General features: G+C 34.1%; 1 protein-coding gene across 4 annotated transcripts in view; it reads left to right on the top strand.

The window, feature by feature from the left end:
- The window catches only part of LOC125063222 (protein roadkill), a 34868-nt gene extending 20882 nt beyond the window's left edge, over positions 1 to 13986 (top strand). For all 4 annotated transcript variants that reach the window (XM_047669540.1, XM_047669541.1, XM_047669539.1 and 1 more), the window contains 6 exons: positions 3000 to 3168; positions 6795 to 7132; positions 8218 to 8459; positions 9471 to 9649; positions 10373 to 10515; positions 11773 to 13986. In XM_047669540.1, the coding sequence (XP_047525496.1) occupies positions 3094 to 3168; positions 6795 to 7132; positions 8218 to 8459; positions 9471 to 9649; positions 10373 to 10515; positions 11773 to 11926 (1131 nt within the window). In that variant the 5' untranslated portion in view covers positions 3000 to 3093 and the 3' untranslated portion in view covers positions 11927 to 13986. The remainder of the gene's footprint in view (positions 1 to 2999; positions 3169 to 6794; positions 7133 to 8217; positions 8460 to 9470; positions 9650 to 10372; positions 10516 to 11772) is intronic.
- The last annotated feature ends 2209 nt before the right edge of the window (positions 13987 to 16195 follow it).

Raw genomic sequence — 16195 nt, 5'->3', positions numbered from 1 at the left:
ATTATGGAGATGATTTTGAATAGTAAGCGCAGTTAGTACCTATAAATAGAGAGAGATACTAGCAGGTCGGATGACATCTATAATAAGATCACGACAGACCAATGAAACGTACGACAAAGATTTCTCAAGATTCTACCGGTTGTTGACTTTTCCACGCATCGTATTTAATTTAACAAACGTAATAATTTTGATGTGTATGAAATGGTTCTCTTTTTACAGTTTACTTAACAAAGTAGTGCCGTAGAAAACAACAGAAACAGACGTTATTACAAGAATTTTATAATTTTCTATTCCTGTAAAAAAAATATTTTTCCCACTTACTGGCTCGTGAGAAAAACTTAAGTTAAAAAAAAGCAAAATCTATAATAATTTACATGTGACTCACACTAGGTTGTGTATCATGCGTTTAAAATCGAAACAGCTTTCCACAAAGTTAGAAGAAAATTGTATGAGTCCGCTTATTGTATTGGTTGCATAAAGTCACCACGGTGATCACTCAAAATGGAAATTTAGTATATCCTAAATTTAAAGTAATTGAGGTGTTTCGGTAGTTGGTCTATTGTTAATCATAATAAAGCGGTTAACTGAAACTATGTAGGTCGGTCGGGCCGCTCTATTTGTTACAGTGGCAAATTTGTTAGTCGACCTCGAGCGGATCGCTGCGTGTGCCATATCTTATCGGTTTTCGTTGCTACGGAAAATTTGACCATTTGTGAAAACCCCAAAATAACCGTTATTATATTTGTAATAAATAATATAATCATCATTACTGTGCAATATATGTTTTGTTGTGTGATTCAACTATATATGGAACTTAATATGAAATACAATGAAGTTAACTAAACCAAATGAATAAAAAATGAAACTTTAGTCATTTCTGAATAGTTAATATGTATAAAGGTCTGATTAATAAATTAGTGCAAATAACAATGAATAAAAGTACGCTTACATTGTACGTTATAAGGAATGATGAAATTCACGATGATTCAGATGTGTTTAGGCGTTCTGTTTTCCTGCTCGTCCTCATTGCTTTGTAAAGACGTTTTGAGGAGGAGACTTAACTCCTGTCACTTTGGGTCACCTCTGTCAACATCTTTAGTTTCTGGGTCGCGCCAATTAATAAAATTAATGTAGCCTACATTCGGTAGTGACTTGTTTAAGTTTCCTGCCCTGAACTGAGACACACGTTGACTGTAACTCGGTTATTTAATTGTCTCGTTCGCGATTCGAGCGCGTGTTTAATGGGTGTGCCAGGAGAGACGAAATTGATATTTTTGGTGTTATTAAATCAAATTTTTATTTGATATATATTCAGTTATTAACTAAAGATATATAAAATAAAAAAGAAAAGTTGTTTTATAGTACCTTAAAGAAGTTAGTTTATTTGTAATATGAATCATTAATTGATCAAATTACATAACAAATTTAATTTTTTGGTGAGATAAAAGCTTTAATACATAGTAGTTTTTTTTTTAATTAAAAATATAGGCGGTTAATACCAGTATATTATTTTTATAGTCAAGTTTTCCTTTTGGCCCTATTGTGCAGGACACACGTTGGCTCGATTGACCTCTGGCTGTGCCTCTGGCATGACGCGACTTGCGGTTTCCGCTCCAACGTTATCGCATTGTACTGATTCCTTTGAATAATTTTATAATGGCCATTTGTATTTTGTTTTCGTTATCAAATTTAATTGCGCCGTGAATAAAATTAGCATCGGCTAATCGATCACTTAATATTGGGGTTAAATTGAATTTTAATATTCTTTGTAAACTTTTCTCCCCGAGACCGGTTTGCGAGTCCTACAACCGGTCGGCTATGCACATGTCGTCTTTATTAAAGGAGCGCAGGATATTGTTAGCCCCATGAGCTGTGCGTTCTGACCGCGCAGCTGCCAGCGGTGTACATGCGAACAAAGCAAGCGCACGCAACCTGTGAACGGATGCAGTATGGTGATGAAACTGACACAGATTCTAACGCGCATTTGGTAATCGAACCCCAGCTCGTGAAAGTTTCACAGGACGGCCACAGTTCATGTATTGTCCGAGTCCTACTTAACATGACACCAAAACCAAGGATGCTGAACATACTTTTTCTTTTTTCGACTGTAGTTTAAAACGCTCGTAGTTTATCGTTATTATTCGAATTTGAAGATGGTCGTTGATTGGTCGGTTTGTAGTGTTGCTACATAATTTTCATGAGAATTTGCAGGTATCGCCACTCGGCCAGTAGGCCACTGCCTAGTATATTAATAATGACGAATGGAAAGGTCGCCTGTATCTTAGATGTTGAAGTCTTGTATGACCATTTATTTTAGAAGTCTATTTCGTAAATGCAAACTTTGCATTCGATTTTATAAAGACATAAGTAGTACAGGGTTATTCACCAATGTCCTGACCTTAGCTGATTTTGATCGTCCTGCTTCTTGTGCGGAAAAAGAATATTGCAAGAAATGTTTGCATTTACTAAGACCTAGTGTCGTGACGGTTGTCGCGCTTGTGGCCTACACCAGCCTTTCCGGTTTCTCCATTCTTTTCCCTACATTATAAGTAACATTGAATCTCTATCTTACGACCTACCTGGTATAAATAATTTCATAGCATTGATGTCGCGATTTAGTAGTTAGATAATAAAATTAAAAATCTATGACACAAGCATAAGACGTTATTTTCACACATTTTCATTGTCATTAAGTCGTCTCTATTCTTAGACAACAGAGGCAACGCACAAGTTTTGAGAAGTAATCATTATTTAATGGTAATTTATAAGGTATAAAATTAAAATCATTTTCAAAGAGTTATATTATTTTATTAGTTAGTATTTTAAATTTCGAATATTATTGTATTGCATTCAAAGTTCCTCTCACGCAAAATCTAAATACCTAGAGAGATGCTCGTTCAATCTCTCAAGAAATGTTTCATGCCCATTCCAGGCTGGCGTGTAGACCTAATATATGTAAATCTTTAAAAAAAGGCTAATACGTGTATGCTTTGTTACAGGCTCGCGTCGGGCAGCGATTGCGGCGGTGGTGGGTCGGGCGGGGGCGCGCCCGCTCCACAGTCGGCGCGCGTGTCCTCGAACGGCGCCGGTGGCATGGCGGTGAGCCGCGTGCCCAGCCCGTTGCACGACGGGAACACGCCCGTCGCTGAAAACTGGTGCTTTACACAGGTAAGGTTATCACGGTCCAGCGTGTGTGGTATAGCAACTGTATACCTACTGTAAATGTGAGAAATATGTATATATACTTACTCGCTGATCCGGCAATCGTCGTTTTGCCATGTATATCATTTATAATAAAAAATAGGGGTTTGTCGTAGATGGGTGAAAATTAGGGGTTGTATGTATTTTTTAATGCTGTATCATAAAGAAATAAAAATTATCCAAAAATTAAAAGTAATAATTTAGGGGTGGACTACCCTTAACATTTAGGGGGATGAAAAATAGATGTTGTCCGATTCTCAGACATACCCAATATGCACACAAAATTTCATGAGAATCGGTGAAGCCGTTTTGGAGGAGTTTAACTACAAACACCGCGACACGAGAATTTTATATATTAGATCAGTTTTTACTAGAGAATAAACAATAAATTCCTTCGTTTATAAAAAAACTCTATATTCATTGAGACACAAAAACTTTCTTCGGCAGCCCTATCTTCTCCCTTCACTCTGCATGTATTCAACTAATATACGTTTTGTGTCTTCAAACGGTATTTGTGCTAGAAGTTGAGACCCAACTTGTCGATGCAATCTAAATCTCAAAGTTAGTTATAGTTTATAGTGTATCATTATAGTTCAATTAGTGTTCTAACATCTGAAGTTATACATATATATTATGGGTAGTCATTTCATTTATACCTAAATTTCTGACACTTAGTTGAGACTTTTCTTTCAACTATAATGGATTCAAATTATAAAGGTGCATATATAATTTATTTTTAAAGTAAAAGCGATAAGGGTTAATTTAATAGGTTGTATATAAGTGGTAATAAGTTAAGCTAAATAATGAAATATAGAGATATTTCATTATATAGCTTAACTTATTACCATACATTTAAATAATGTGTTTAACAATTGAGGTAACTGCTCCATATACAAGACCCGGAAACACGTTATTTAAAGTTCTATGTTCGGTTACGTAAAGTTTTTCGACCCCACAAAGCGGGCTACACATATGGGTAACCTCTAAAATTACATATAGGAAATGTAAAAGTTACCTAACATTCGGGTAACTTCAGATTATGTATATTACGATTATATTTAACCCATAGAAATTACCTAATGTTAATATCTACGCATTTAACATTATTGATATTCAATATAATAAAATCGGAAAATACTTGAAAAGTTGCCGAATGACAAGAAAGATAATTTTTCTGTTATCGGCGATCTGAGCTAATCGTGTTAACGTGAAAAGCAACGTTTTCTGAACATAGCTACAAGTATATGTCGAATCGCACGTGTCAGATATTTCAATCAACACACCATTTCCTTTAAACTTTTGTAGACTACAAATGAGGTTCTCAATGAAAATTAATTAAAAATCTTTTTATTATAACTCGAATGCGCGTGAATTTCCCGAAATCTGTTTCAAATGGTACTTTTCCCAGTTCTCATGGTCGGATAATCTGATGAGATCAAAAAAATATTGATAGATCATTAAATTTTAGGAACACTAATCGAGTTCGCTATATAATAAATAGCTACTGATTGGTTAAATGAGCTCACATTTTTCTATTTAAAATCGTAGCTTATTTCAAAGTATTCTGTTTCTTATTGTGAATAAATATAATAGTGCTTGAGAGCGTTTCTCTAATTCAGGGCACATTTCATTTGAAGATTTGTTTAAGTAAACGTAGATAAGCAATAACTGTTAAACCAATTCACGTTTATTTTTTGTTCCCATAACACGGCTTTGTGTTTAAATTATTGTAGTGTTGTCTTTTATTTCCTGTCGGATATTGGTAGCAATACGTAGAAATTGGAACAACCGTTGCGAAGCTTCGACCTGCTATTGCCTTTTTGGTACTTTTTGCCAAAATCTATTTGGTTCGCGGATAACTGTATATGAGAATGGATCTTATTAAGGTTTAATCATTTCAAAAGATAACGGTGTTAATCTGTATTGTTAATATAATGAAAAACGTGGCTACTTCCTTGTATGTTTGTAGAATAATAACACGTTCCAACGTTGGTGTTGACGCGTGACTCTTCTTGCATACCACGCGTTTTTACACATGACAGATTATTTACTTGAGTATTTTGCCCTTGATTAATTGCTATACAGTGATTAAATATGAGTCAATACGTGTTTGCATTATCTTATATTTCATTAATTCTAACCGTCGCGGAAATATGTAGTTTCATTATAATTTCATATATGATTTAAAAAGCTGTGCATTATTTAATTAGCACATTTTCAATATACCACGGAACCCGAAATCGGACTTAGGTTTTGCACTGAAGAAGCATTGAGTCAAGTGGCGGGATGATGCGGGCGGCCTTGGCATGGGTCGGTGACCGGGCGAAGACCTCACCAGCACCGCAAGCCCGCAAGCTGGCAAGCAACGGTCGGGGCCAATGACCAGGGACCTGTCGTTCACCTAGTCCTGACCTTACAATCATATCACTAATTACCACAAAAATATCCCTAAAACACCCCAAAACATTGAGACGTAAAACACATAACAATAATTGCGTCTATTGCTAAAATTGACGACTGATGTTGACAGAGTAATTTAAGAACAATATATTATTTGTTACTAGCCTAAAAATTTAATAATTATGAGATAGACCTCGAACATTCATTTAATACATTAAATTATCCTTAAAGTATTGTGTTAAAAAGTCAATCAAATTTATAAGTTATTGTTTGGGTAACTGTACTTGCCAAGGCAATAATAACTGGATTTTGATTTTTAATAGCCTTCATACCTCACGTTTATAATTTGTTTGTTCTCTATATTTGACGCGAAATGTTGTTAAATATATAACCGTATTTCCAAAGTTATTAAAATTGCGATTTTTAATAGAAAATTATGGTAGAAAAGACACGTGTCTTTGAACTGAAGTGTTTCAAATTCTATTTGGTGTCAGTTGACGATTTATCGAGCAAATAAAGACGCCTTTTTAGTCTAAAGAAGACCCGACAATACTTTGCATTGTAAATATGGTGTCCATAATTTACGTCGTCTGAACGGACTTTGTATTAATGTAAAAACAAACTCTGACCTTGAACCTTGGCTGAGACGATAAAATTTTATTTGTAATAAATAAGCCGTAAAGCGTAGTCACCGCTCATTTCACAGTTTATTGAAGGTGATTATAGAGGGCACCTCAATGAAACCGTATCAGTACAAAGCGTATTATGAAGTTAATTATAACTAGAGAAGTGGACAGTAACACCTTGCTTAGAACCTATTTGGACATATGTTAGAAACGTACTAATCTAATTTACATAACCTTTATCATAAAAAAAGTTCACAAAAATTACAGCGCGTATACCGTTTTAGTCATACTCCATCTAGTACCATTTTTTACTATTAGAAGCGAACCTAGAATTATTATAAACTCAACTATGTTATTATGAATTCAAAACTGGCTTTGTCTATCGAGCTGTTAAACTTTAACTGAACTGATTTCGATGAATATTGGTATAGATAAAAGTCAGGTAACGATGCTATCTACCCAGGCTCGCTTTTTGACGAATCGTAACTCGTTAGACGATAGAATTCTAGATAAAGTTCTTTTAATAGAACCGTAGCACAGACTAAAACTATGTTTCTCTTGTTCCAGGTGAAGGTGGTGAAGTTCAGTTATATGTGGACCATAAACAATTTTAGTTTTTGTAGAGAAGAAATGGGTGAAGTTTTAAAATCATCGACATTTTCGGCTGGTGCTAGTGATAAATTAAAGTGGTGTCTACGTGTTAACCCAAAAGGACTCGATGAAGAGAGCAAAGACTATTTATCGTTATATTTATTGTTAGTGTCGTGTAATAAATCAGAAGTGCGCGCAAAGTTCAAGTTTTCGATATTGAACGCGAAACGGGAAGAGACAAAGGCGATGGAATCACAGCGGGCGTATAGATTCGTTCAAGGCAAGGACTGGGGATTCAAAAAGTTTATCAGAAGGTATATATCTTTTTTCTCATCCAATAATCCTTGTATTTTTCTGTTTATCGCCTTAATCTATTGTGAAAGATTAATTAATGTGGATACTAAGATATAAAGTATAATCACAAACCAAAATTAATTTAACTTTTTAACAGTTTACACGAGAAAAGAGTTCATTTATTAACCTATTAGTTATCCTAACAACCGCAACGTTTGCGTCGTATTTATTGCGCAATGCGTTCTGCGCATTCACTGATAAAATATTATTACGTGCAAAATGCTAATCTGCTATTAATTTGCGATAATTAACCGTTTTACAGTCTCGAATTAACCCCCTTGTATTTAACTACTTTCATACTTTCTCTACATACATATCCGCAATGCTTTAATGGACAATTAACCAATGTTTTCCCTACAAATAAATGTCTTGTTAATTTTACTCAAATTATTATAAGATACAAACAGAAGAACAAAGTATTATATAAGAACTATTTATGGTTTGATGTGTATAGTGATATCAGGTCAGAATCGGTATTGTTTCGGTTGGGAACCATATTATGAATCTACTTCTTCAGGAAAATATTGGTAGTATAAATGAGGATATATGTATATAACAAATGGCTCACTTATGATAGGAATATAAGTTTCTCAACCATGTATTTTATTGATTAAAATACGTACGTACTTTTTTGTAGACCAATACAAGATTATTATAATTATCAACCTATTCATAAAACTTGGCAATAAATAATATAATATTGCTTAAAACTTTTGTTACTGTTTTTTACAAACGAGACCGGTGTTTGATTTAATCTCAACAAATTTTGGAAGAGCGCCGCACTTAATAATACTTTGGTCTCCGTTAAAACTTCATAGGGGGAAAGCGGTAGATAGGTAGACATCCCGGTGAAAAGATGATATACAAACTTCCAATATACTTCTAGTAACTCATATCTATAAGATAAGGGCCAAAAATGTATTTACCGCAGCCCATGGATACTTGAAGCCATATCTCCTCGGGAAGACATCCACTGGCAGCCAATTCCACAGCTCCTAGTTGGCAAAAAGAAATAAATAATTAAAAGCAAATCTTAACTTTCCAGAGATTTCCTCCTGGACGAAGCAAACGGTCTCCTGCCAGAAGATAAACTGACTATATTTTGTGAAGTGTCAGTGGTAGCGGATAGTATCAATATTAGTGGGCAGAGTAATGTTGTACAATTCAAAGTGCCAGAATGCCGGTTATCGGACGACCTAGGAGCTTTGTTTGATAGTGAAAGATTCTCTGACGTGACGTTAGCGGTCGGCGGACGAGAGTTTCAAGCGCATAAAGCAATATTAGCAGGTAATTCACTTTCTCATGATTCTTTTTGATTATATTACCCGGTGAAGGAAGTTTTGGTTGACCATTCCTTGCCTATTCATAAAAGCTAAATCTGTCTTATTGTCTATTATGTCGTGGTCTCTTTCTGTCACAGCGTAAAACGACGTAAAAGATAGAGACGAATGACTAGTTAAAACAGTTAGTTTTTAAGAATGAGTGTTGGTGTCAGAAGAGAAGCGCGAAAAGTGCATTATCCTGGTCATTACACTTTAATCTTTGTGATTTTAAATTTATAACAGTATCAAAAAGGTCATTATTGCATTACATTAAAAAGAGGAAATTCTATTACACCAAATGTAAATACGTCATCACATTTAACGGCGTCAATGAATAGCAGGCATATGATATCATGGTTTCTCTGACGTCAAACATCAAATTGTAACACTAGTAGTATAGCAAGTTTAGCCAACGTTACAAAAATTTAAGACAAATATGTTTTTTACATTGTGCATGCCTCTTTCTATCCTGACTATTGCTTCGTCTTATAAAATGTTATGGGTGCTTTGAATCTGCGCTTTTTAAAGATTAAACAGTTTCTGAGTAGCTCTACCAGCCCTACCATTCTCAAATTGGCCATGTTATTTCAGCAAAAAAATAATAATTTAATTTCTTAATGCTTTAGAGATACAATTTGTTTAAAAATTTGTTAAAAAGCTCAAGTGAAAAGTCTACTAGCAAAACAATAATACATTGCGACGGGCGTGACCAAAGCGTATCGTACTTCTATGGAAATAGTCACGTGACCAAGCTGGAGGTAACGTGGGTTGGTCCTGTCGCAAAGTATTTGGCTCTTGAATCCTTGGTAGAGTTGTCTAACGCTAATATACTGTGCTTCTCCTTTTTTAAACTCTCTAAGCCTTATAAAACGTGTATATTGTATGTAAAAACACGTAACTATAGTCCACGTTTAATAAGCGAAATTATTTGTGTGTAATAATCGCATTTTTCATAATGATATCCTGTTATTTCCAGCGAGAAGTCCCGTGTTCGCGGCGATGTTTGAACACGAAATGGAGGAGCGGAAACGCAACAGAGTGGACATCACGGACGTTGATCACGAGGTGTTACGTGAAATGTTACGGTTTATTTACACGGATCGAGCGCCCAATCTAGACAAAATGGCCGACGACCTCCTCGCAGCAGCCGACAAGGTAAAATCAACTTCCCTCTTAAACATTTAAATAGATTTCAAATGAAGTCGGAACCGAACCCGAGACCTTCAAGTTAAATATTAACTAAACAAGGTTTTGTTATCTGAGTTATTAGGGATAACTCCTTCGTATTTAATGAATTTTAGTTTATAATGTATATAAGGTAAAAATATTTACAACACTAGTATTTAATGACAAGTAATATAAGATGTAGGTATTGGTAGCAATACACACATTTTGTATTCGTTATCTCTGTCCTTGGCTTTGAATTGTATAAACGAATTATCACGATATAAAATTAAGTCATATCGCGTGATTTATGATGAAATTTATGAAAAGTCAACGAAGTAAAGTTGTACTACAACTACTTTATTATGGTCCATTGTCATTACCCAGGATTATGTTTATCATCTTTGTAAAAACATCATCATAATCGATTCAGTATTATAGTCGATAAAGCATAATTAACTGTTTGCTGTCGCCAACATATATTATAGCTTAGCTACATGATAGATTATGATATTTTTGTAAATTTTATTTCAAACTAGCGGACCGGACGATGTGACGTTTTGTGGACACATATCTTAAATACAAAAAAATCTAAACACTCGTAAAATTTCAGCAAAATCGATCCAGCCGTTTAGGAGTTGTAATTAATTCAACGCACAGAAGATTTATATATATAATGTTGTTATTGTACTTAATTAATATTTCCTATTCCAGTACGCGTTAGACCGGTTAAAAGTGATGTGCGAGGAAGCGTTGTGCCTCAGCCTATCAGTGGAGACGGCAGCGGACACACTCATACTCGCCGACCTTCATTCCGCTGACCAGCTCAAGGCGCAGACCATAGACTTCATCAACACGTCAGTCCCATTTATTATTTATCTATACGTCCTTTTTAGTAAACTGGATTTTTTTTTTCTTAAACATCATTATTTTCCATTGAGCAGTAAGAATATAAATATGTAACATAGATAGGGCGTACCAATTCTTGAAAGTAACTCTCTGGCAATGTGTGTGACTCATTCAGATGAGCCTCCTACCGGTTTGCCCCCTGTTACATATTATATATAATTTTAAAAAAAATTGAAATAATTATGAGGTCATCTTTGCTGGCGTTATAATGGTCGATTACCATGATTTACTAACAGCCGTACTCATGGTACATTATCTCTTATTATTAATTATCTAAAGAAGTTGTCAATAAAGCATTAAAATACTATTCTTAATTTCTGTTGTAATTGTGATGAGTTTTATATACTTATGACTTAGTTTAACAATATAAATAAATCACCTATCAGATATAGCCTTAATCAGTCATAGTAATCACTAATGGGTTCCAACCATGATCCCTTCCTTGTTGGTGATAAGTGAAATAACACGAAGGCCATGAAATAACACTTGTGTGATAAGATAGTGTTTTATTACAAACAGGAAGGATTCGACAAATATTTGACGGATCGTGGCTTTATTTACAAGGTTAGGTAGATTATTTAATGTTCAGTCTCTATATGTATTTGTTATTTATTACTTAAACTATCAATTTTATTATCCAAGCAATAATATAATTGTGTAAAGCCGATATCAAACTGAGAGAATGATATTGGCTTTACACAATTATATGAAGACAAAGCTGTGTGTCAGTAGGTATAGTATATACTAGTGAACCCGACAGACGTTGTCCTGCATGATATTTCAAGCAATTAGTAAAGCAAAGTATGAACGTACCGACTGCAGCGCCATCTGGCGGGGTGATTTGTGAATCTAAACCATTCCCAGATCCCCTTGAATACACACACAAAAATTCATCAAAATCGGTCCAGTCGTTTGAGAGAAGTTCAGTGACATACACACTCACAGAAGAATTATATATATAAAGATAGTGACTAAAGAAAGACTATTGTATGAAGTGATGTGTTATAAAAGTCATGGTCTTTAAACTAAATCATTATTCTCAATTGAAAAGGCAAATCAGAAAATTATCGTGGGTGTCTCGGAAACCGGTTATTTAAAATTCTACCCTAGCTAAGTTATTAATTATAATAGAGCCTTAGGCTCTGATAGGAAAATGAGTCAACCCCCAAACCGCACTTATTTTAGTATTACTTTCCATATTTCAGGAGTCACGCAACAGATGTCATGGACACCACTGGATGGAAGAACATGATATCCTCTCACCCTCACCTCATAGCCGAAGCCTTCCGCGCCTTGGCGACTCAGCAGCAGCAGATTCCTCCCATTGGCCCTCCAAGGAAACGGGTGAAGCAGGCCTAGTGCAAAGCGAACACCCGCCTCTATACCAAAGATACCGACGGCGCTATTTTCGAATTCTACGCCGGATAGACAGGCACCAGCCGAGGTATAAGATAGACCTGTTTCTGGGTACATTTTGGCAAACGTCATCATTGAAATGGTAATCCTGTGAAATATAGCTAAAATGTGACTTTTTAACTTTCTATAAAATATATGTCATGTATTCATACAAGTCAATCCAGCTGTTGCCTCTAATGTAGGGTAGTAGAGATCAGCAGTAACTATTTGCAGTTGCTATAAAAGAAATTTTTTAATAATAATTATAATATTTTAATTAAATAATGCTATACTATTTCTTATCCAAATGGTAATAAACTGAAAAAATTAACCAATTATTTACACTTCACATCCTTAAAACTTTTAAAAAACACTAAAATTGTACGCCTCCCATTAACTAGCATGTTTTTTTAACTGGCAACATTATATGATAATTTTCTCTAATATCTTATTACATTTTTTAAATAATTTTAATTTACCAAATATCAAGGTTGTTTTAATTTTTAACATTTGACCTCTTAACGCTGAATTCGGTTTATCTGTGAAAAAATATTCAATTTAAAAGGTCTCTTAAATTTGAAAGGCATTTATAGGAAGGTTTATAATACGATTTTTATCAATATAATATTTATTTGTGATTGTTAATATCTACGCAATTATTATCAACGACAGTTTCAAAGCTATATTTTACAGGAAATCGTCGACTAAATATTCTAAGCTCAAAAGAGATAATAATTATATCTTTTGATAGTAAAATTAAAAAAATAATTATAATTAATATCTTAGTGTATTTAGACGGCGATATGTATGTATGTATGATGAATACAAATGTGCCAATAAGGGTATGGAATCCTATGAAAAGTGTCCGTTAGTCAGTACCGGCGCCGGTACCCTTTAACTCCCAATGGTGTTTGCGATTGTTGAGCGTACGTATCGCATCTGCGCTACGGACACGTCGCCATCCCTATTGCTATTGCAAGTTACAGAGTACCAGCGCAGCTGTCGTGGACAAATAGGCCGGTGTGTTGTGAATCTTTGGATTCGTTCTCTGATTGATCTCAAGACGTTCGCTCCATGTACGTCGAGGCCCGCGCGCCATATTCATGAATTACGTATAATGGACGCTGGACGCTTTTTGCGCGTTGTAGATTTTCGAAGTAGGCATTTTACTATTTTACGTATTCTTTGTTTTTGTAAATTATTGCTTGTATATTTAAACAGTCTATGTCATTAAAATGATTTAACTATAAATATTTGGCTTGTATAGAGAACCACGAAAATTGTATTTGATAGAAGCGTTAAAAGTAGATTATACTTGAAGTAGGTGAACGCCGAACGCGCGACGGTTTTATACAAAGCGGTGAGGGTAGTTGTAAAAAGCCGTCACTCGTCGACGTTTTAGGTGATTCGCGTGATTGTAATAAGTCTATGAAATCGTTGGTGTTGTATATAGATGATCTACGATCCCACCATTTAATACTATATCTAAGTACTAAATTTTAAGAGAATGACGGACGACACCGTTACGTGTATGAATTTGTTGGAGTTATTCCAATGACATATTGTGATTTTCATTTGTAAGGTTATAAATAGTATTTTAATTACAAGCTTTGTTTGTTTGAATTTGTCTTAGTATAATTTTTCGTCGGTTTGTTCGTTTGTTTGTATATCTTCCGAGTCATATTTATAGAACGCACTTCATCTATGCTCACTTTCGCTCATCAATGAAAGAACTATTTTTTAAAAATTTATCTTATTCCTATTTGTATTAAGTAAACTGTTGCCTATCGATGGAAATGTTCACATTCGTTTGTAAATGAAGGGAGGTACCAATTATAAATAATAGGTTTACAAGCCAATGTGTAAGTACTGTGGCCAATAAAGTTTATAATACCATTTTATACCCACTACCCATAGCTGGCAGCTGACGTGTAATATGATAGTTACAATACAATTGTCAGAAGTAATAACTGTGATTTTCGAAATTGTCAATAAGATGAAATAAATGAAATGATGTAATATTATATTGGCTTTTTATTTTAGTTGATGCCTTGAAAGAATAGCCGTACCCAAAGATGGCCATATTAAATATAATTAGTAGAACATTATTACACACAAAGTCAAAGTTTAATAATTGTTTATTTATTAGACCGTATAATATACAAGTGTGTGTTTAAGATGTTACATGTGATCGATATAAATAATTTTTATGCAGAATCTGTAAATACCCACTAAAAAAACTATTTTGTCACAATATTAGAAATTTGTGATACAGCGAGATCCTAGGCCCCAAGAGGGTAATGAACAAATCAAAATTTATTTAATCATATTGGTAACTGTGTTCACTTATAAAGGTCACTATTTTTATACGTCCGTTTTACAAATATGGTAGTAAGTTCAATCCACGTTTTGTAATAGGGCTGAATAAGTTCACCATTCAGACACAAAAATGGGTTTTCACTGCCATGATCATGGTTAATACCTTAAATTTATAAGAAATAATCGTCGTTGTACAACTCGTTCCTAGATACGAACTCATCTTGCTTGAAAGTTTTAGTTTTCACCCAGTTAAAAAACATGCGCTGCAGAATTGGAAAATCAATTAAATTCTCGAGAGTATTGGCCAAGCTGATGACAAAGACAGTTATAATTTAAATTCGGTAGTATAGTCCTTTTCATGAAAGAAGTCCCCCAGACGCGGCGCTGCAATCGCATGACGTAATATTGCCATTTATGAGTAAAAAATTTACATTTAGCAGATGTAATTTATCAAAATATTATTTTCTGCATACTTCGATGAAACAATATTCTGTTATGTAAAAAGTATATTTTTATTTACTTATATTAGCGTTGTTCTACCTACTTACAGGGAAAAGATGAGAAAATAGGGTAAAGAAAAGGAATACAATTTTTTATTCAGAGTTTTATTGCATAATTGTTGGATTACAATTTTTTTCGAAGTACACGCCGCTGTTATTATAAGGTTTATTATTATTTGTAATTCTTGTTACAGTTTTCTCTGACACACCTGCAATTAAATTATGAACAATTAAAAATAATAATAACTTTAAGTTTATAATGCTTATGTAATATATGTTTTAATTTCAGTTACCTAGTTTCATCACGTTATGTATTTGTTCAATTTTGTCGCAAAAACTAATTTATATCATAAAAGTCCCATCAATACAGCAAAAAATTATTAAATGGCAACTCTAATAAGTACCTGTTATGGCGGCAACTCTCTTCTGAACATTGTTTAGTGGTATTAAAACACCTTGATTCTTATGTTCCGCTTCACAGAACTCTTTCACCTTTAATATCATTTCTCGAGCCGAACTTTTTACAACTTTTGGCATTGTAATCAATCTTTAAAATGCACTAAGCTAGTTAAAAATTCACAAAAATCTACCACAACAAACGAACTTGACAACATCGACGAATGACAACATTGCCGACCTGTCAAATTTAGTTCCAAAAATCACCGCGGGACTTCTTTCATGAAAAGCACTATAAACGGTGTCGTTGGAGGTTCTGTCGAAACTCAGAAGTTCTTTGCATTAATGCAAGACTTGTTTAACATCTGTGGTAAGAGCATTAACCTTTTATTAATCGAAAATAAATTATGGGTAGGTATTTAAGAGAATTATGTTGGCAACATTTTTCTATACGCTGACAGCGCCGCGGTTACCCCTAAGATTTTAGCAAGACTTTTTTTGAATGTTACCCATATTTTCACTAAGTATCTCTCTAAATATTATGTGGTCAATAAGTAAATGACACCCCATCTTCGACTTTTTGAAAGTGCCATACGAATTTAAAATAGTGATTACTACTGTATTGACGTTTTAAGCATTATATAAAACATTATTCGTCTTGTATATTTATTGTAAAACCTCAATTAGACCTATATTTATTGTTTGGCTAATGAAAGAAGATAATTGAATTATTTGAAAACTTTCGGATGGCAACACAGAGCCATATTGAGAAATTGACAATGATTGCTTTATTTTGTTCTTATTTAAATATGGATTCAGGTCACGTGTCCTGACGCGAGTTTAACATTTTTTACACATTTAAAAAGAAGTGTACAACGCTGCTAAAGAAGTTTTCACTTCAAAAAATTACTTTGCACATCTAATAGTTCTAACCAAGTTATTAATTGTAGAGAAATATATTACTCGTTGAATATAAAGAAATACCAATAATTAGCTTACCATAACGATGGTGGACCAT

This window comes from Pieris napi, chromosome 3, assembly GCF_905475465.1.
Source record: "Pieris napi chromosome 3, ilPieNapi1.2, whole genome shotgun sequence".
In the NCBI taxonomy this organism is placed as follows: domain Eukaryota; kingdom Metazoa; phylum Arthropoda; class Insecta; order Lepidoptera; family Pieridae; genus Pieris; species Pieris napi.
The sequence above is the reverse complement of the archived record's forward strand: the minus strand, read 5'-3'. Positions and strand labels throughout refer to the sequence as shown.